We start from the raw sequence: 20,855 nt of genomic DNA, 5'->3' as shown, positions 1-20,855 counted from the left end.
TAGCTTCTCTAGATAGCCTTGAGGTAGGGACAGGGATCCGTAGATATTCTGGCATTTCTATTTGATATCCTAGATTCTCTAGATAGCCTAGAGGTAGGGACAGGTGATCCTGAGATATTCTGGCATTTCTATTTGATGTCCAAGCTTATCTAGATAGCCTAAAGGTAGGGACAGGGATCCTTAGAAATTCTGGCAATTCTATTTGATGTCTTGGCTTCTCTAGATAGCCTAGAGGTGGGGACAGGGATCCTTAGATAGTCTGGCATTTCTATTTGATGCCCTAGCTTCTCTAGGTAGCCTAGAGGTAGGGACAGGTGATCCTGAGATATTCTGGCATTTCTATTTGATGTCCTATCTTCTCTAGATAGCTTTGAGGTAGGAACAGGCGATCCTTGGATATTCTAGCATTTCTATGTGATGCCCTTGCTTCTCTAGGTAGCCTAGAGGTAGGGACAGGTGATCCTGAGATATTCTGGCATTTCTATTTGATGTCCAAGCTTCTCTAGATAGCCTAGAGGTAGGGACAGGTGATACTTAGATATTCTGGCATTTCTATGTGATGCCCTTGCTTCTCTAGATAGCCTAGAGGTGGGGACAGGGATCCTTAGATAGTCTGGCATTTCTATTTGATGCCCTAGCTTCTCTAGGTAGCCTAGAGGTAGGGACAGGTGATACTTAGATATTCTGGCATTTCTATGTGATGTCATATCTTCTCTAGATAGCCTTGAGGTAGGGACAGGTGATCCTTAGGTATTCTGGCATTTCTATTTGATGTCCTATCTTCTCTAGATAGCTTTGAGGTAGGAACAGGCGATCCTTGGATATTCTAGCATTTCTATGTGATGCCCTTGCTTCTCTAGATAGCCTAGAGGTGGGGACAGGGATCCTTAGATAGTCTGGCATTTCTATTTGATGCCCTGGCTTCTCTAGGTAGCCTTGAGGTAGGGACAGGGATTCTTAGATATTCTGGCATTTCTATGTGATGTCATATCTTCTCTAGATAGCCTTGAGGTAGGGACAGGTGATCCTTAAATATTCTGGCATTTCTATTTGATGTCCAAGCTTCTCTAGATAGCCTAGAGGTGGGGACAGGGATCCTTAGATAGTCTGGCATTTCTATTTGATGCCCTGGCTTCTCTAGGTAGCCTAGAGGTAGGGACAGGTGATACTTAGATATTCTGGCATTTCTATGTGATGTCATATCTTCTCTAGATAGCCTTGAGGAAGGGACAGGTGATCCTTAGATATTCTAGCATTTCTATTTGATGTCCTAGCTTCTCTAGATAGCCTAGAGGTGGGACAGGGATCCTTTGATATTCTGGCATTTCTATTTGATGTCCAAGCTTCTCTAGATAGCCTAAAGGTAGGGACAGGGATCCTTAGAAATTCTGGCAATTCTATTTGATGTCTTGGCTTCTCTAGATAGCCTAGAGGAAGGAACAGGTGATCCTTAGATATTCTGGAATTTCTATTTGATGTCCTAGCTTCTCTAGATAGCCTAGAGGTGGGGACAGGGATCCTTAGATAGTCTGGCATTTCTATTTGATGCCCTAGCTTCTCTAGGTAGCTTAGAGGTAGGGACAGGGATCCTTAGGTATTCTGGCATTTCTATTTGATGTCCTAGCTTCTCTAGATAGCCTTGAGGTAGGGACAGGGATCCGTAGATATTCTGGCATTTCTATTTGTTGCCCTGGCTTCTCTAGATAGCCTAGAGGTAGGGACAGGTGATCCTGAGATATTCTGTCTTTTCTATTTGATGCCCTGGCTTCTCTAGATAGCCATGAGGTAGGGACAGGGATCCTTAGCTATTCTGGCATTTCTATTTGATGTCCAAGCTTATCTAGATAGCCTAAAGGTAGGGACAGGTGATCCTTAGCTATTCTGGCATTTCTATTTGATGCCCTAGCTTCTCTAGGTAGCTTAGAGGTAGGGACAGGGATCCTTAAATATTCTGGCATTTCTATTTGATGTCCAAGCTTCTCTAGATAGCCTAGAGGTAGGAATAGGGGATCCTTAGATATTCTGGTATTTCTATTTAATGTCCTGGCTTCTCTAGATAGCCAAGAGGTAGGGACAGGTGATCCTTAGGTATTCTGGCATTTCTATTTGATGTCCAAGCTTCTCTAGATAGCCTAGAGGTAGGGACAGGGATCCTTAGGTATTCTGGCATTTCTATTTGATGTCCAAGCTTCTCTAGATAGCCTAAAGGTAGGGACAGGTGATCCTTAGGTATTCTGGCATTTCTATTTGATGTCCTGGCTTCTCTAGGTAGCCTTGAGGTAGGGACAGGGATTCTTAGATATTCTGGCATTTCTATTTAATGTCCTAGCTTCTCTAGATAGCCTAAAGAAAGTGACAGGTGATCCTTAGATATTCTGGCCTTTCTATTTGATATCCTAGATTCTCTAGATAGCCTAGAGGTAGGGACAGGTGATCCTGAGATATTCTGTCTTTTCTATTTGATGCCCTGGCTTCTCTAGATACCCTTGAGGTAGGGCCAGGGATCCTTAGATATTCTGGCATTTCTACTTGATGCCCTGGCTTCTCTAGATAGGCTTGAGGTAGGGACAGGGATCCTTAAATATTCTGGCATTTCTATTTGATGTCCTGGCTTATCTAGATAGCCAAGAGGTAGGGACAGGTGATCCTTAGATATTCTGGCATTTCTATGTGATGTCCTATCTTCTCTAGATAGCCTTGAGGTAGGAACAGGCGATCCTTGGATATTGTAGCATTTCTATGTGATGCCCTAGCTTCTCTAGATAGCCTTGCGGTAGGGACAGGTGATCCTTAGATATTCTGGCATTTCTATTTGATGCCCTATCTTCTCTAGATAGCCTTGAGGTAGGGACAGGTGATTCTTAGATATTCTGGCATTTCTATTTGATGCCCTATCTTCTATAGATAGCCTTGAGGTAGGGACAGGTGATCCTTAGATATTCTGGCATTTCTATTTGATGCCCTATCTTCTCTAGATAGTCTAGAGGGAGGGACAGGTGATCCTTAGATATTCTGGCATTTCTATTTGATGCCCTATCTTCTCTAGATAGTCTAGAGGCTGGCTTCTCTATATAGCCTAGAGGTAGGGACAGGTGATTCTTAGATATTCTAGCATTTCTATTTGATGCCCTATCTTCTATAGATAGCCTTGAGGTAGCGACAGGTGATCCTTAGATCTTCTGGCATTTCTATTTATAGCCTAGAGGTAGGGACAGGTGATCCTATCTTCTATAGATAGCCTTGAGGTAGGGACAGGTGATCCTTAGATATTCTGGCTTTTCTATTTGATGCCCTGGCTTCTCTAGATAGTTTGGAGGTAGAGAAAGGGATCCTTAGATATTTTGGCATTTCTACTTGATGCCCTGGCTTCTCTAGATAGCCTAGAGGTGGGGACAGGGATCCTTAGATATTCTGGCATTTCTATTTGATGCCCTGGCTTCTCTAGATAGCCTAGAGGTAGGGACAGGGATCCTTAGATATTCTGGCATTTCTATTTGATGTCCTAGCTTCTCTAGATAGCCTAGAGGTAGGGACAGGTGATCCTTAGATATTCTGGCATTTCTATGTGATGTCCTATCTTCTCTAGATAGCCTTGAGGTAGGAACAGGCGATCCTTGGATATTGTAGCATTTCTATGTGATGCCCTAGCTTCTCTAGATAGCCTTGAGGTAGGGACAGGTGATCCTTAGATATTCTGGCATTTCTATTTGATGCCCTATCTTCTCTAGATAGCCTTGAGGTAGGGACAGGTGATCCTTAGATATTCTGGCATTTCTATTTGATGCCCTATCTTCTCTAGATAGCCTTGAGGTAGGGACAGGTGATCCTTAGATATTCTGGCATTTCTATTTGATGCCCTATCTTCTCTAGATAGCCTTGAGGTAGGGACAGGTGATCCTTAGATATTCTGGCATTTCTATTTGATGCCCTAGCTTCTCTAGATAGCCTAGAGGTAGGGACAGGTGATCCTTAGATATTCTGGCATTTCTATTTGATGTCCTAGCTTCTCTAGATAGCCTAGAGGTAGGGACAGGGATCCTTAGATATTCTGGCATTTCTATTTGATGTCCTGGCTTCTCTAGATAGCCTAGAGGTAGGGACAGGTGATCCTTAGATATTCTGGCATTTCTATTTGATGTCCTAGCTTCTCTAGATAGCCTAGAGGTAGGGACAGGGATCCTTAGATATTCTGGCATTTCTATTTGATGTCCTGGCTTCTCTAGATAGCCTAGAGGTAGGGACAGGTGATCCTTAGATATTCTGGCATTTCTATTTGATGTCCTAGCTTCTCTAGATAGCCTAGAGGTAGGGACAGGGATCCTTAGATATTCTGGCATTTCTATTTGATGTCCTGGCTTCTCTAGATAGCCTAGAGGTAGGGACAGGTGATCCTTAGATATTCTGGCATTTCTATTTGATGTCCTAGCTTCTCTAGATAGCCTAGAGGTAGGGACAGGGATCCTTAGATATTCTGGCATTTCTATTTGATGTCCTGGCTTCTCTAGATAGCCTAGAGGTAGGGACAGGTGATCCTTAGATATTCTGGCATTTCTATTTGATGTCCTAGCTTCTCTAGATAGCCTAGAGGTAGGGACAGGGATCCTTAGATATTCTGGCATTTCTATTTGATGTCCTGGCTTCTCTAGATAGCCTAGAGGTAGGGACAGGTGATCCTTAGATATTCTGGCATTTCTATTTGATGTCCTAGCTTCTCTAGATAGCCTAGAGGTAGGGACAGGGATCCTTAGATATTCTGGCATTTCTATTTGATGTCCTGGCTTCTCTAGATAGCCTAGAGGTAGGGACAGGTGATCCTTAGATATTCTGGCATTTCTATTTGATGTCCTAGCTTCTCTAGATAGCCTAGAGGTAGGGACAGGGATCCTTAGATATTCTGGCATTTCTATTTGATGTCCTGGCTTCTCTAGATAGCCTAGAGGTAGGGACAGGTGATCCTTAGATATTCTGGCATTTCTATTTGATGTCCTAGCTTCTCTAGATAGCCTAGAGGTAGGGACAGGGATCCTTAGATATTCTGGCATTTCTATTTGATGTCCTGGCTTCTCTAGATAGCCTAGAGGTAGGGACAGGTGATCCTTAGATATTCTGGCATTTCTATTTGATATCCTAGATTCTCTAGATAGCCTAGAATTAGGGACAGGTGATCCTTAGATATTCTGGCATTTCTATTTGATATCCTAGCTTCTCTAGATAGCCTAGAGGTAGGGACAGGGATCCTTAGATATTCTGGCATTTCTATTTGATGTCCTGGCTTCTCTAGATAGCCTAGAGGTAGGGACAGGTGATCCTTAGATATTCTGGCATTTCTTTTTGATGTCCTAGCTTCTCTAGATAGCCTAGAGGTAGGGACAGGGATCCTTAGATATTCTGGCATTTCTATTTGATGTCCTAGTTTCTCTAGATAGCCTTGAGGTAGGGACAGGTGATCCTTAGATATTCTGGCATTTCTAATTGATGTCCTAGCTTCTCTAGATAGCCTTGAGGTAGGGACAGGGATCCTTAGATATTCTGGCATTTCTAATTAATGTCCTAGCTTCTCTAGATAGCCTAGAGGTAATCCTGACTACCTGTACCTATTCATCTGGTTTATTTGCTAATACTGGTGAATTGATATTTTGCTGATGAAAATGAAGGCAGAATTACTAAAACAGAATATCAACAGTTTACAATTCAGTAACTTAATTAGATTTCAAAGAATACAAACTCAATATTTAAAATTTATGCATGTTTATTGTTCCAAAAAACAAATGAATACGAAAAAAAATGAACTTCGTTAATGAGAAAAACAAACATCTTAACAGTTCATAGTAAACTAACTAAGTCACACAAATGTTACAATCCATGAACAATTTATATACAGAAATATACAGATCTGGTCATTCAGAGTACATATACCTCAGATCAGCCTTCCATTTCATTCAGAATACCCAACTGAAGGTAGAATTACCATTCGGAACACCTCGTTCTGATGACATTATCATTCATCAAAGGAGATGACCAAAATCAAAAGGCTGATGTGTTCCGAATGGTTGAATCACATGACTGTATTAAATTGGCTGTGGTGTTCCAAGAGCATTTAATCCTGAATTAAAAATGAATATCAGCTGAGGTGATCCAAAAGCCCCTTGATTCATAGTGAGAAAATCTTCAGGGTTATTACAAAATAAAAACCTCAGATTCATGGGTTACATGAAACAGATTTTAATTAAATAAAAAATACCACCATTTCCCTTCTAACACGTATACATTATACGACCCCTATTCCTCAACTACCCTTCATACCTTTAGGTATTCAAAGTGAAGGGTACTGGAACCACCTACACATGCACACGAGAAAGGCGCTGTTGGCTCTACCACCTTAGAACTACATTATAGTATATTACGAGTACATGTTTATATGATCATTCAAAAACATCTCATTTCACAGTCTACCATTACACACTCACGATAATGTACAATGCAGTCTAATGACATTACTGTAATAGAGAATAGAGACCATTGTAAGTATTCATCTTATTAAGTTTACTCTTAAATAACTGAACAGCGGTAAACATATATTAAAATCATGTAGAATACAAAAATGTATGTCTGCATCATATAGGATAAAGGTACAATGTTTGCCCTTTGCGAGTAAAATACATATTTTTCCCAGTGTTAATTTCCCCCTTTACATTTAATTACTAAATTAACTCATTCACCCCTGAAGGCACAGTTGAACTCTTCCAAATAAAAAGTTGGAATAGTTCATTATGAAATTTCAGGGGTGAATGAGTTAATTAGGCTTTTTCCTAATGTCAATGCAATGATTAATTTCCCCTCATTACTGAGGACGAAAAAGACAAAAATTAAAATGCAATGAAAATTTATTTGCACATGGTATATGAGAAAAGGGTGAACAACTCACTAATATTTTTCAAAATCAATTTGAAAAAAAATCATCCAGAGCTGTAACAAATGTGATGCTCACCTGTAAATATCTATTTTACAAAGTGGTAATTAGGGCATAACAAAAACATGGAGTTAGTATTGGTAAAGTAAATGGAATCACTTGTTTGATACGTACATTGATAACACAATATAATGCTATTTAACTGTATACAATATCACTATACTTCAGTTGTATAGTGTAAGCTATAAAAAACCCAAATACAGGTCACGTATCTGTTGAGATTTTAACGGACAAACCATGAATACCAAGTTTCATACAGGATACTTGATATATGTCTATGGAACTAATGTCGATGGATTTATATGCGATATAAGAAACCTTGAGTCAATATACCAAGATATTTTCAAACTTGTATTTACTGATAATAAATGCTTGTATTATGGGTGTTTTGTTTAGTAACGTATCTGGCATGACATTTTGCGACAGTAGATAATCGCTAAAAAATAATGTTTTAGCTTAAATTATTGATATTGAATTAATCAAATTTGGTTTGGATATAAGTAAACTTAAACTGAACACAAATGCAAAGCTTTTTGTATCAGAAAAAGTGACGCGACAATGATTAATTGAGTATATTGGCATGTTCATGTAAAAATTACCGTACATTTTCATTAAAAAAATTGTATGAGTTTGGAAAACATCAATGTTAAAACAGTGAACTATAGTTTTTAACATATAGGCTATTTTATAGGTGGTGAAAAGATCATGCGACATGATTTTCGGTTAATGGCGCATGATAAGTGAGAATGGGCGTCGAGTGTTTCCCCCCCCCCCCCAAGCATTTTCAGCTCAAAAATTCACATTTACATCAGTGTAAAACTTACAAGATTTATGTTAGCAATTACCCAATACATGCACTAGGAGAATCAAAAATGTCTTCTCTCTTGTGCCTTCAGAGTTGAAAAAAAAGTGGTCTTTATCTATAGTGCTTTCAGCAAGTTTATATATTATGTCTTTAGGACAAAAACTAACAAGTTCTCTAAATAGTGCCTTCGGGAACAGACGGTGAAGTGTACATCATATATGTATATGATGTATATGATGTACATTTCACCGGGAAAAAAATAATCTTGTACGCATACGGATGCTATCTTTTTTTTTCCACCCTTTTCTATATTTTCACAGTATCTAATTAATCAGACATAAGACATTACTGTATATTGTTCAGAAAAAGTCTACCTCAGTAGTACTAGGTATTTCACGATTTTTCCTTTGACTTTTTCCCAGTCAATCCTGCCCTCTCCTTGGCCATGGCTTCTTCTTTTCTGTGTATGATGAAGTGACGCGTTAGGTTTTGTTTTACACTGAACATTCTTCCACAGGCGCCACATTCGAATGGTTTGACCCCGGTATGTCTTCGCATGTGGCTTTTTAGATTGGAACTATCTGAAAACTGTTTATTGCATATTTCACATTTGTATGGCTTCTCCTTTGAGTGAATTCTCATGTGACGTCTGAGTGAGGATGAATCAAAAAACTTTTTATTACAGACATCGCATTTGCTCATCTTTTCACCCGAATGGCTCCTCATGTGTACTGCCAAATGAGATCTCTGACGGAAATTTTTCTTGCATATCTCACACTGAAATGGTTTCTCTCCAGTGTGAGTCCTCAAGTGGTTTTGTAACAAAAGATTCCAGGCATACGCCTTCCCACAGAACTTACATACATACGGTTTATCCCCCTTGTGCATGACCATGTGCTGTTTATAATACGAACCCCAGTTAAACGACTTCCCACAAATGTGACAGCTGTATGGCTTAGCACCCTGATGGATTCGTCTATGATAGTTCAAGTTATCACGACGTGCAAACCCCTTTCCACAGTAGTCACACTTGAATGGCTTCTGCATGTCTTCTTGCTCGGACAGGCTTGTACCTGGAATCAAAGACGAGACCTGCCGTTTGTGGACCTGTTTATGACGACTTAAACTGTTACTCCAGCTGAAACCTTTACCGCAGACATCACAGGCAAATTTTTTATCGGAGGGAAGTGCCGGATATTCCATGTGATTAGTTTCTGAATAGCCTATGACCACTTCTGGTATCAGGTGGACTTGTTTGTGAGCTTCTAAATTTTTCTGTGTGAAAAAGTCACCTCCGCACACGTCGCAGATGTAGTCCGTCTGTACCACCTGAACGACGGCGTCCACGGTGTTAATGTTGCCAGTGTTACTGTTAGGGTGGTGTACATTGGACACGACTTGAGCTATACCGGGATTGTTCACAGTCATCAAATTGTTCACCGACGACTGTATTACAATAGTGTTACTGGCTGGGATCATGTTCCCAAGGCTGCTCTGGTCGCCCATCTGTTCCATCTTATTCGGAGATGTTGTGAGGCTAGGGATGTTGTTGGAGTAAGTCATGGTGTTCCCAATGTTTGGCTGACTGTTGAAAACGAAATGTGAGTTTCTGTGAGTTATCATACTATTCTGCCACAAGAAAGACTTTCCACAAACATCACATGTAAATGTCTTATCAACATCCTTATTTTCAATCTGTTCCTCGACCAAATGATCCTCATATGTGGAATCCATTTCCAAATAATCGGTTCCCTCAATACCGGTCACATGGAATGGTTTATCAGTTGCTGCGGTATCTTCCTCCAGAGTCATATCCTCGCCGTCCGTACGGAAAATATAAATAATCTTGTCGCGATGTGTTTGCTTGTGGCGGTTCAGATTAGACCTCCAAGTGAATCCCTTCCCACAAATTTCGCACTTATAGTTCTTGAAGCTCGTGTTCTTGATCTTAAGATTTTCTGTACAGTGGAGTTTCTTGTGTCTGTGAAGACTGTTAATCCACGTGTAACCCTTTCCACATATATCACAGTAGTGAATGACCTTGTTACCTCCCTTTTCACCGTCACCTTCAACGATCTGTACCATGTAGGTCTGTTCAGTTGAGTCGGTAACACTGACGGACACTTCTGGAGTATTTGCATGGGCCTTACTATGCAGCTGGGCCTTCTGAAGGTCTATAAATAACCGGTCACAGATTGCGCATTTGTATCGGATTTTATTCATGGACGAGCCTTCCTTAAGATGGCACTTGATACAGATGAAATTTCCAGGGGTTCGCTGGCTCTCGTATTTTTCGGCATTGTCACATGTCCTTTGGCACAGTGTACAGGTGAAGATGTTTCCTAGAAAATATCAACAGAAAACAGAAAATTAATGTCAACTAACATCACAATTAAAGGTCTGCAACAGTACACTAATGAAAACAATTTACCTGGTTATTTAGAAAATGACAAGAAAAAGTAAGTAGACTGTACCGTATGAAACTATCTACAAACCGACACTAACTTATATGGTCCCAGAGTCGTCTATTTCAGAAAGAAATCACTGTACATATCCTATTGTATAAACAATATCAGAAGTATGTACTGCATACGTCTAACTATCGCCGTGTGGAAATCAAGGCTTAACTTTTGTTAAAAATAACACTAATCTGTCTGTCTAATGGTTTACAGTTTTAGTGTGCCGATTCCCCTAACCCAATATTATTCAACATGATAAATAATATCAAATATTTGCAAGTCGATCGTAGATTTCACTAGTTTCAGACTAGCGGGCTTCCCGTATTGTCTAGCCCTCGGAAAGATAATGTATTTTTGCAATAGTGTATTTTTGCAATTGAGTATTTTAGTGTGAAAAATATCCACACACAAACATGTCTAGATATAGATCATTAATATAAATTATATACAGATTTTGCAACCATTATTAAAGAAAAGATTTCTACGCTGCGATCAGTTCAAAGAGAAACCAATTCCACACACGAGAAGTCTCTTTCACAGTATCTGTTAAGAAGATATGATTTGCACTCCATCATTGAGCTTAACAAAAGATGTAACTACCGACAAGAATAAGATGAGATGCTTAATATAACTGCAGGAAGAGAGTTGGTTCTGCGTACACAAGACTATTTATAAAGCTAAGGAAAAGTAAAGATATTTACCTTGCATTGAGTGCGGTGCCACTTGTATGGCGGTCTGCTCCATGGCCTGGGTATGGTTCTGTAGGGGTGACACGGAATGATCCATTACCTGGTTGTTAGGGTTCTGTAGGGGAGAAACAGAATGCTGGCTTTGCTGGACAAGCAATGATTGGTGAGACAGGAGAGACTGTTGATGAGGCTGCTGAGGAGTTTGAAGATGAGAAAGTTGCGACAGTTCATTATATTGTTGAGAAACTTGCTGTTCTGACAGCAGTGACTGCTGGAGTTGTTGAGGAGAATTCTGAAGATGAGGAATTTGCTGAGAATTCTGTAGATTAGGAAGTAGAGATTGTTGAAGGTGCTGTTGAGAATTCTGTTGTGGAGCCAGAAGTGACTGTTGGGGGTGTTGCTGGGACATTTGATGGTGATTAAGTAGTGACTGTTGAGGAGGCTGCTGAGGATTTTGTGGATGTGAGAGTTGGGATTGCTGGCTGTGGTGCTGTGGGGCTAGAATAGATTGCTGTGAAATATGCTGCTGCTGTTGATGAGGCTGTGGGGGTGTCTGCTGTAAATGTTGATGATGAAGCTGAGACTCAGAAAGCTGTTGCTGTGGCTGTTGCATCTGTTGCTGTGGATGTTGAGTCTGTTGTTGCGAGTTTTCCAGATAATGAGCAGCTTGCTGCTGCTGCTGGGGGAGCTGTTGCTGTTGCATTGCTACATCAGAAGGAGGACAATTGTGCTTTTTCAGTCGGTGAGAGTCTAAAATTGCCTGAGACTTGAATCGCTTCGAACAGATGTTACATGGGAATATTGTCTGTCCTCTTTCAGCATGAAGATCAAGATGTCTCTGGTAACGAACTTGAATATAGAATTTTTTCTGACAAATTTGGCATTCATAGTTACATAATTTCTCCTTCTCCTCCCTATGTTCCTTCATGTGTTCCCGATACAAATCCAACCGTTCGATGATGATTCCACAGGTTTTGCATTTGATCTCAGCTTTCGCATGAATCTGCATGTGCTGCTGGAGCAGAGCGTTGCGAATATATCCCTTTCCACAAACCTCACACATGTACGGTTTAACATCCAAGTGAGTCTTCTTGTGATCTTTTAGACTTTTCCAGCTTCGATAGGAACAGGGACATTGATCACATTTAAATGGTTTCTCACCAGTGTGTTTCCGGAAATGTGTATCAAGCTGACCTTTTTGTCCAAAACCCTGATCACATATGGAACATTTGAACTTCCATGCTGATGTGTGAACCTGTAGGTGGCGCTGTAGGTCTGAGTTTGAGGTGAAACCTTTCCCGCAGAAAGAACACAGAAATGGTTTACTCTTCATGTGTGTCCTCTTATGAGATCGTACGAGTGCCTCCAGACGAAACGTCTTGTGACAGATGTCACATTCATAAGGCTTATCCCCAGAGTGAATCGTCTTGTGGAAGGTGACAGACCGCTTAGTGGTGAATCCCATTCCACAAATATCACAGATGTAAGGTTTGGTGCCATTGTGCTGAAGCATGTGTTGACGCAGGTACTTGGTAACATATGTCTTACCGCAGGTTTCACACTTGGTTTTGGGGTCGTTTTGGTGGCATTTGACATGTTCTTCTAGCGCCTCTGCAGACTGGAACTTCTTATTGCAATCATGACAGCGGTGGGGTGTCGGTTTGTTGTGGGTCTGAAACAGGTGAAGATCTAGTGTAGTCTTGGTTGGAAACAACTTGCTACATTCGGCACACATGTATACATGTTTTTCACGATTGTGTCGGGCAAGATCGACCTTCCAGACAAAGTCCAGTTTACACTCGTCACATGTGTGTGGCCTCTCTCCACTCTCCAGCCTGTGAGCCTTAAATGTAACCTGATCCTGGAATGTTTCACTACATCCGTCACACTTGATTGGACGGACTCGCTTTACTCCCGATGTGTCTTCATTCTCAATGTTTATCTTGTCTGGACTTGTATTGATAGCATTATCTTTTTTAAATATTTTTTTCTTTTTCTTTCTCTTCTTCTTCTTCTTGCCAGGTTCCTCAGCTTCTTCGTTTGCTGAAGCTTCGTCTTCAGTGCCTTCATCATTGTGCTCTCCTAAAGTATCCTCAGTGTGCATCGTTTCATCGTTTTCCTCTTCTAACTTGACGTCTGGGCTGCTGGAATGTTCACTTTTCTGTACTTCTTGAAGGCTGTTCTGTTCACCTCCCTGTACAACAGTTACACTGTACTCTTCACCCTTTTGTGTAATAGACATATTATACTGTTCCCCTTCATGGATAATAAACCCACTACTCTGCATATCATCAATTTCTCCTTTTATACCATCATTTCCCGTAATTCTATCCACGATATCTTCTTCACCTGTACCTTCAGAACTTGGTTCGTCCTTAGAAAATGTTGTTATAATCTCCTGACTGACAGATTCACCAGTGATACTAGCTATTCTGTCCAGCAACTCTCCAATGTTGTCAGCTATGACTGCAGTTGTCTCCCCTTGGCTGTTGCTATTGCTGGTTCCGTCCTCATCTTGTACAATGATATGCACAACTCCAGCTTCTTGAAGAAGGCTTCCCAGCTCCTCAGATTCCTGTAAAATGATTGTCTGTGTCTGCTGGCCTCCGCCAGAAATGCTTACAATCTGGTCAGATCCTTCATAACCTTCATTGTTTGATTCTATACATATAGACTGTACAATGTCCCCTTGACCTCTGACCTGTGCATGACCTTGGTTTCCATCTTCACTCTGACCTTCAACCTCTTTATCTCCATCTGGTCCAGGTGCCCCAGCAATGATGTTCTGCCCAATGACCCCAACACGTCCAGCTCGAACCCTTTCAGATGCTTCCGCAAGCTGAATCAGATCATCTGCCGAATGAATTGACATTCTGACTTTTGGATTTTTTACAATCCCCCTTTACAGTCTGGATCTGTCAGTTAACTTCCATCACTTCAGTGCTGGCTGAAAAGAAAAAAAATGTTTGAAATTAATTTAACTAATGATACACATGAATATAACGAATGTCAAAACTAAAACTGTTTCATGTGTATACATTAATGTTTTAAACCACAAACTTTACGTATGAAATCTATGTACTGAAAATTTGATGTAGCAGCTAAATATATTTAAAGGTGGAAATTTTAACCACAATTGCGCAGAAAATTAACCAAATCTATTCCCGAGAGGAAAGGTTAAGAAAAACCTTTAATTTATGCAAAGTAATACTTTATTCCAGCCGTTTAATTTTTGTACTGGACACAATAGCTTGAGGTGCTTTTTTATTCTGGTCAGCTAGATCCAAACTTGCCAACTCTCCCTATTTTTTGGAGGGAGACTCCCAAATTTGGACCATTTTCAAACTGTTAATTTCCTAAACCATTCTATTCTTAGATTTAATCATTTCATCTGAAAGAACAACACAAAAGATTCCATTTCATAGTGTTATTTTGTCTCTGGGTGTATATACACATTTTTTGTACGATGAAGTTGACATTGAACTTTGACCTTAACACAATACACTGAAAAGAAAGAAAAAAACACCTCAGATCTTAACGATGACTGATTTTTGTTGTTTCATCTTTTCACCATGAAGAGACAAGATTAAGCACAAAAAAAAGAGAAATAAATGGCACAATTAAATGAAATCAGTCATAAAGACAGAAAGTTTATAATGTGGTCCATTGTTTTATATGCTTTCTTCCCTTTCTACATCTACAATAATGCCCCATCTTTTGAGTGGCATCTTTACCCAGTGTTGATATATACTAGGGCTATCACAATATATCAGAAAACAGGTATATCCTATCATACCACAATACTGAGATGAAATATTGATGTATCGCAATATTTTTAAAAAGCATAATTTTAGCCAACCATCATCAGATGGCGGGCTATATATATATTCAAATCACCCTGAGAGGCTGTGTCCGTGGTCCATCCGTCCTTAAACAATTCTTGTTAGCACTATTTCTCAGAAAGTACAGAAGGGATCTTTCTCAAATCTTTAATGAATGTTCCCCATGATCCCTTGTTATGCATATCAAATTTTGGGACTGAACGCAAATCCAAGATGACCGACAGCCAGCCATCTAATCTGAGAATGATTTTTTTTAGCGCTATTTTCTCATAAAGGATTTGAGGGATATTTCTCAGATTTTACATATAGATTCCCCATCGTCACTAGTTAAGCATATCGTTTTTTGGGACTGATCACAAAACTAAGATGGCCGACGGGCAGCCATCTTGAATTTGAAAGTGAAAGTTTGTTAGCGCTGTTCCTCAGAAATTACTGGAGGGATCTTTCTCAAATTTCACATCAAGGTTCCCTATGATCCCTAGTTATGAATATCATTTTTTGGGACTGATCACAAAACCAAAATGGCCGACATGCAGCCATCTTGAATTTGAGAGTTAGTCTGTTAGCTCTGTTTTTCAGAAAGTTCTGGAGGGGTCTTTCTCAAATTTTACATCACAGTGCCCCATGGTCCCTAGTTACGAATATTAAATTTTGGGACAGAAGGGAAAACCAATAAGGCCAATAGATGGCCATCTTGAATTTGAGAATGAAAGTTTGTTAGCGTTATTTCTAAGAATGTTCCGGAGCGGTCTTTCCCAAATTTCACATGAAGGTTCCCAATGGTTACTAGTTCTGCATTTCAATTTTGAGGATGATTCGAAAAACCAAGATTGCTAACACTGGTGGTCATATTGAATTTAGGACTAATATTATTTTAGCCCTATTGTTCAAAAACTACAGTAGACAGGAGGGATCTTTCTCAAATTTCACACAAGGGTTCCTCTTGTCCTTAATTATGCATATCAAATCATATCTGCTGGACATCTTGTTACAGTTTAAGTTTGTTATCGCTATTTCTCAGAATTTATTGGAGGTATTTTTCTCAAATTTGATATGTAGGTTCCCCTTAGCTTGGTCCTGAGTTGTGAATGTTTACTTGATTAAGATGGCTGACAGGCAAACTTAACAAAAAGAATAGAGAAAAGATCAAACTGACATAGAACTAATGAAGATGGTACTCTGGGATCTCTTGTTATGTATCTGCTTGGTGTTTACCTTTGCAAATTACTACATATTCTAACAGAAATGCCAATAAGCATAAAGCAGGCTTTTAATAATTCAAATTTTGTAATGGATGATTGGTTTGCTTGTATGTTCCGTTTTTAAATGTTACATTTTCGAGTATAAATCCTGGCGGATTAATACAACAATGTTAGAGATTTTACATGACGAGAAACTTTTGAAAGGCGTCGCAGTCGGCCAAATCATATCCGATAGAAAAAAGGCTGACCAGCGGCCTCTTATGTAATAAGAATACCTGGCGGATATGCAAAAGTTTATGAATAGGCCTTGCAAGGCTTGGTCAAGGCTCGCCTGAAAGCAGCATCAGATTACTAATGGTCCAACACTATTTCATCGATGCACAACTCTGGTCACAACCCGTTCAAACGTTTGGATTGCGATAAACGAAAGCGATCCAGTCACAGGTACTAGCCTTGTCTGTCACCTGTGGTCCAGTTCGTAGGTGCTCACGTTCTGGAATATGTGATATATTATCGCACCCCACTAGATATGGCACCCACTTATACCACGGTATTAAATCTAATTCCGTGCTTATACTAATAAATCATCCCTTTATACTAATAAATCATATGATTTATTAGTATAAGGGGGTGCAATATCTAGTGGGGTGCGATAATATATCACATATATCCCAGAACCCCAGCACCTACATGGTCCCTGAGGTCCAGTTTGGACCGACAAATCGGTGCAAGGGAGATCACTCATCCCACATTACTCGCCGTCGCCTAAATGTCGAGTCTGTAGGTCAAATGACCATATGCTATCTTAGGAAACAATTAATGCACATCACAAGCACGTATATATACGTAAAATACTACAATTTGAATCTTGTTTTATCGATAACTTGATAAATCTTAGTGAGGTGATGGATAGATACAGCAGAATTTGCGAAACCTGATTAGAGTCAGGCGTGATCATTCTGACCCAAATGATTTCACGCCACTCGATACAATTTGATCAGTTCGGCAGGTTCCTCACTTCAGTTTGCGCCCAAAATGCTTTAAAATTATGACAGCATACCTTCTGCAAACTGTGACAAAGAAGATTCTCGTCCAAATGTCTTCTATCTCTTGAAATGTCGATTATAAATTCAGAAAATGACAAAAAATGATATATAATCCGACTCAAGCGAATTAGGATGATTTCCGCCGGAAGTCAATCAAGCTGAAAAATAACCGAAGAAAAAAAATCCGGATTCGATTCAAGCAAATTTGTTCGTTAGTCAAAGAAATTCTCTGAAATATTAATTGATCTCGTGGCATTAATTAAAAAATTAATTGATATGTTTGCAACAAAATTCGGTAAAACTATCTTGTTTGTATGCACCTCCCCCACCTCATTGAATATACCGGGCTTGAGCAAGGCTCTTCAACAGACGAAACTCGTCTTCCTCATTTTATGAAGTTGATAACATTATTTATAAATTTCTTTTCCTTTTCAGTACATTGTTCTGATCTTATATTAGATTTCACCTGATGCGATCATGACTGGCTTTGGCTGTTTCTGTTTTCACATTAAACATTGAAATGATCGTGGTTGCTACCTAGTACCTTCACAAAGCAGGACATTTGATCTCTGTTTCATCAAAACATTAACGCCATTTCAGAGTTTCAAAGTTTTTTTGGTAGTCATAGAGAAACTTTTTGTATATTCATGAAGCAGACGTCGTCCTCGTGTCAAAACATGCAGTTTAACTTTTTATTTTAAAAAAAAAGAGCAAAAAACAACAACATTTTTTTAACCACAAACTTTACGTTCTCCTTGACAGTGCGCCTTTCAACTATCTTCTACATATTGAGGGACACAGAGTACGCTGTACACAAGGTTGGCTGGTAATTTTAGTGAAAAAATGGTTGCGCTTCGATGCAAGCCAATCACACCCCGCGTCTCGGCACGTGACTGATGTCAACTTCATGAATATACAAAAAGTGGTTCTATGACTGCGAAAAACTTCGATTCTCTAAAATGGCGTGTTTGCGGAGGAATTGCATTTTTTTGTGCATATAGCCAAAAAAATATCCTTCTTTACAACGTTCCGAAGCATTTTTTCGTGCGTAAACTAGAAATGTTGTTTTTGATCAAAGAAAGTTAGGTGGGGTCGAATTTTCGACATTTTTACCGAAAGTCAATCTAAACCCCTAAACATATAAAAATAACTCGGAACACCTCAGTTAAGGTCCGAATTCTCAGGTCCCTGTGACAAAGAACGTTTATAAGTGAGGGCAACCCGGCCACCCCTGGAGTTTCGAGAATGAGCCGCAGTATGGCTCAATTCATATGTGTCCCTTTAAATTAGAGCCTATAAACATCGGGATTTGGGGCAAGATTTTAGACATTTTGTAAAAACTAGCGAAACCTGTGATATAGTTGAATATTTAGAAGTGTCCCATTATCTAGATGTAGGAAATCAAATGTGACCTTACTGGCGATACTTTTGATGAGCTTATTGGTCGAGTAAGGCAGATATCCTAAACAGACAATTTCAATCTGTATCCAGCAGTGCTGAAACCACATCCCCTGCTATGTTTAAAGATAGATGTAAAATGACCTCAAACTATCCTACCATCACTGACCTTACTATAACTAATGAGGGTATTAGGAAATTACTATTCAACCTCAACACAAACAAATCTCCTGGTCCAGACAATATCAGCCCTAAAATTCTTAAGGAACTATCAGATGAATAAGCACCTATCCTCACTATTTTGTTTAATCCTTCTGATTGGAAAGTCGCACATATATCTCCAATATATAAGAAAGGTCCTAAGTATAACCCAGAAACTTATCGTCCCATCTCCTTAACATGATTTTGCAGTAAAATTCTGGAACATATAGTTGTCAGTCATATAATGTCTCATGTAGATGAACATAATACAATCAGGCGCGTAGCTGCCACGTAAGCAAATAAGCAGTTGCATGCACATCAAAAATTCAAATAAACAATTATATTTTTATTTATTTATTCATTTATTTTGTAGTTCGGAAAAGTGATTAAATGATATGTGGTTCATTTGAAAAATATATTAAATTTAACTGTATAACCGACAGCCGCCCGACAATCAGTACGTATCCGGAAGTTCCAACCTATATGGTACCTGGTGCCGATTTTATTATTAGTATTTTTAAAGTTGTCAATATCGGAAACATGACTGCAAAGCCAACAAAAAACCCGCATCTGACTTCTTCCAAGCAGCTGTAGGTTCACATGAAACAACATCCTCTTGCGACATTAACTTAGGCATCGACGAGTCTAAAACGGCTATTAGTATTAGGGCCTAGTAATGCCGGACCGACCGAACACAGTTCTGATCAGTCTGACTGTTGTTACCCCTGATATCGGGAATACAAGCGTCTTACTAAAGTGAAAGTGGATATCGATATCCTGTCAAAAAGATGGGAAAAAGCTCACGAGTTCAAATTCCATACACGGCAACATTTTAACAAGCGATTGTAATGAAATACAACTAAGTCAACGGAGTTTTTGTGTATTTTTTTTCACCAATTAAAGGTCTTCCGAATAAATAACAATTGTAGATTGATTTGTTACTAGCATTGTTTTTATAGGTTTTAGGGCGGATATATGCGCGTATAGGATCCATCTGGGTTTTACATTCACTTCGCCTGCAAATGTAATATGAAAAAGCCACGTACATGTAGCTTTTGCTAATCTGTGACATTATATAGGCCTTCATTTGTCCCTGTCATGAACTGATCAAGTATTTTTTTAAGAGTAGTCCTAGGCCTATCTTCAGTAGGGCTACTGGATATATATGTTTACATGTATCTAAACATCGATATAGGAGCTACCGTCACCTTATGTTCTGAGAAATGTTGATGATATAAAAAGGATTTGGGGGACACAACAGCAAAAAATCTGAAATTAATCTGTTCATATTGGCTCCGACATTTTAAATATCTAGGTAATTTAGATTCATCAGGAAAGAGATATGACGCAACAGATATTTTCGGGTAATTCCAACAAGCGACACATTTTTGTCGGAGAGAAAAAGGAGAAAAAAGTGCTGTCTTTCGCATTTGAAATACATATGAATTTTTGCGATGCTTTTCAATAATGAAGTGAATGAATCAACCAAAAAATGTTGTCTGTAAATTAAATTAAAACACTCAAATATGTATCTTAAAAGCCACCAGATGGCACGATAGTGCTTCTAGATCTAAAAAAAATCGGGGGCATGCCCCCGTACCCCCCTAGTATGTCGCAGTGGAGTCGGGGGTCCCTCAGGGGTCGGTCCTCGGACCAAGTCTATTTTTATATTATATAAACGACATCCCTGTTGGACTCTCATCATCTACCCGTCTATTCTCAGACGACACTATGCAGCCATCCTCCAATCCGATCTGCTTAAACTTGAAACGTGGGAAGAAAAATGGAAAAATCCTGTCCTTTATAACTACTCTCCACAATCACACACTTGAAAATGTTGATAAGGCAAAGTATTTAGGAGTCGCATTGCAACAAGACCTTAAATGGGAGTCCCATATAAATTACATATTACATCTCCAGTACACACGCAGGCAAACACACATGGGGAGATATTAGCCAGGTGGCATAGGACTAGCAGTTAGCGCCTGATAAGGCAGCTCTTGCGAATTCCTCAAAAACTATTGATTAATGTATATGCTTATTGTATTAATTGTATATCTATGTACTGTAAAGCGCTTTAGAGTGGCTTATGTTAGCTAGATAGGGCGCCAGATCAAATGTTGTATATTTATTTATTTATTCATTTAAATAACATCACTGGGAAAGCAAATAAGACACTGCATGGGCTTCCTGAGAAGAAATAAAAAATAATCTCCAGGATAATTAAAGAACATGCTTATAGG

At 39.4% G+C, this 20,855-nt stretch overlaps 1 protein-coding gene across 2 annotated transcripts; it reads right to left on the bottom strand.

Moving 5' to 3' along the window:
- Positions 1-6,725: 6,725 nt before the first annotated feature.
- Positions 6,726-17,145, bottom strand: LOC110457343 (zinc finger protein Xfin-like). 2 transcript variants are annotated; one of them, XM_021508570.1, is made up of 3 exons: positions 17,028-17,145; positions 10,936-13,870; positions 6,726-10,117 (listed from the first exon to the last, which is right to left on the bottom strand). In XM_021508570.1, exons 2-3 carry the CDS (start codon positions 13,793-13,795, stop codon positions 8,169-8,171), a joined length of 4,809 nt encoding a protein of 1,602 aa, XP_021364245.1. In that variant the 5' UTR covers positions 13,796-13,870; positions 17,028-17,145; the 3' UTR covers positions 6,726-8,168. The 2 variants fall into 2 exon arrangements, with proteins under 2 accessions (XP_021364245.1, XP_021364246.1); XM_021508571.1 differs by lacking the exon at positions 17,028-17,145 and adding an exon at positions 16,243-16,548.
- Between the last annotated feature and the right edge of the window lie 3,710 nt (positions 17,146-20,855).

This window comes from Mizuhopecten yessoensis, unplaced genomic scaffold, assembly GCF_002113885.1.
Source record: "Mizuhopecten yessoensis strain PY_sf001 unplaced genomic scaffold, ASM211388v2 scaffold9109, whole genome shotgun sequence".
NCBI lineage: Eukaryota > Metazoa > Mollusca > Bivalvia > Pectinida > Pectinidae > Mizuhopecten > Mizuhopecten yessoensis.
Note: the sequence above shows the minus strand (reverse complement) of the source record. Positions and strands in the feature narration are given on the sequence as shown.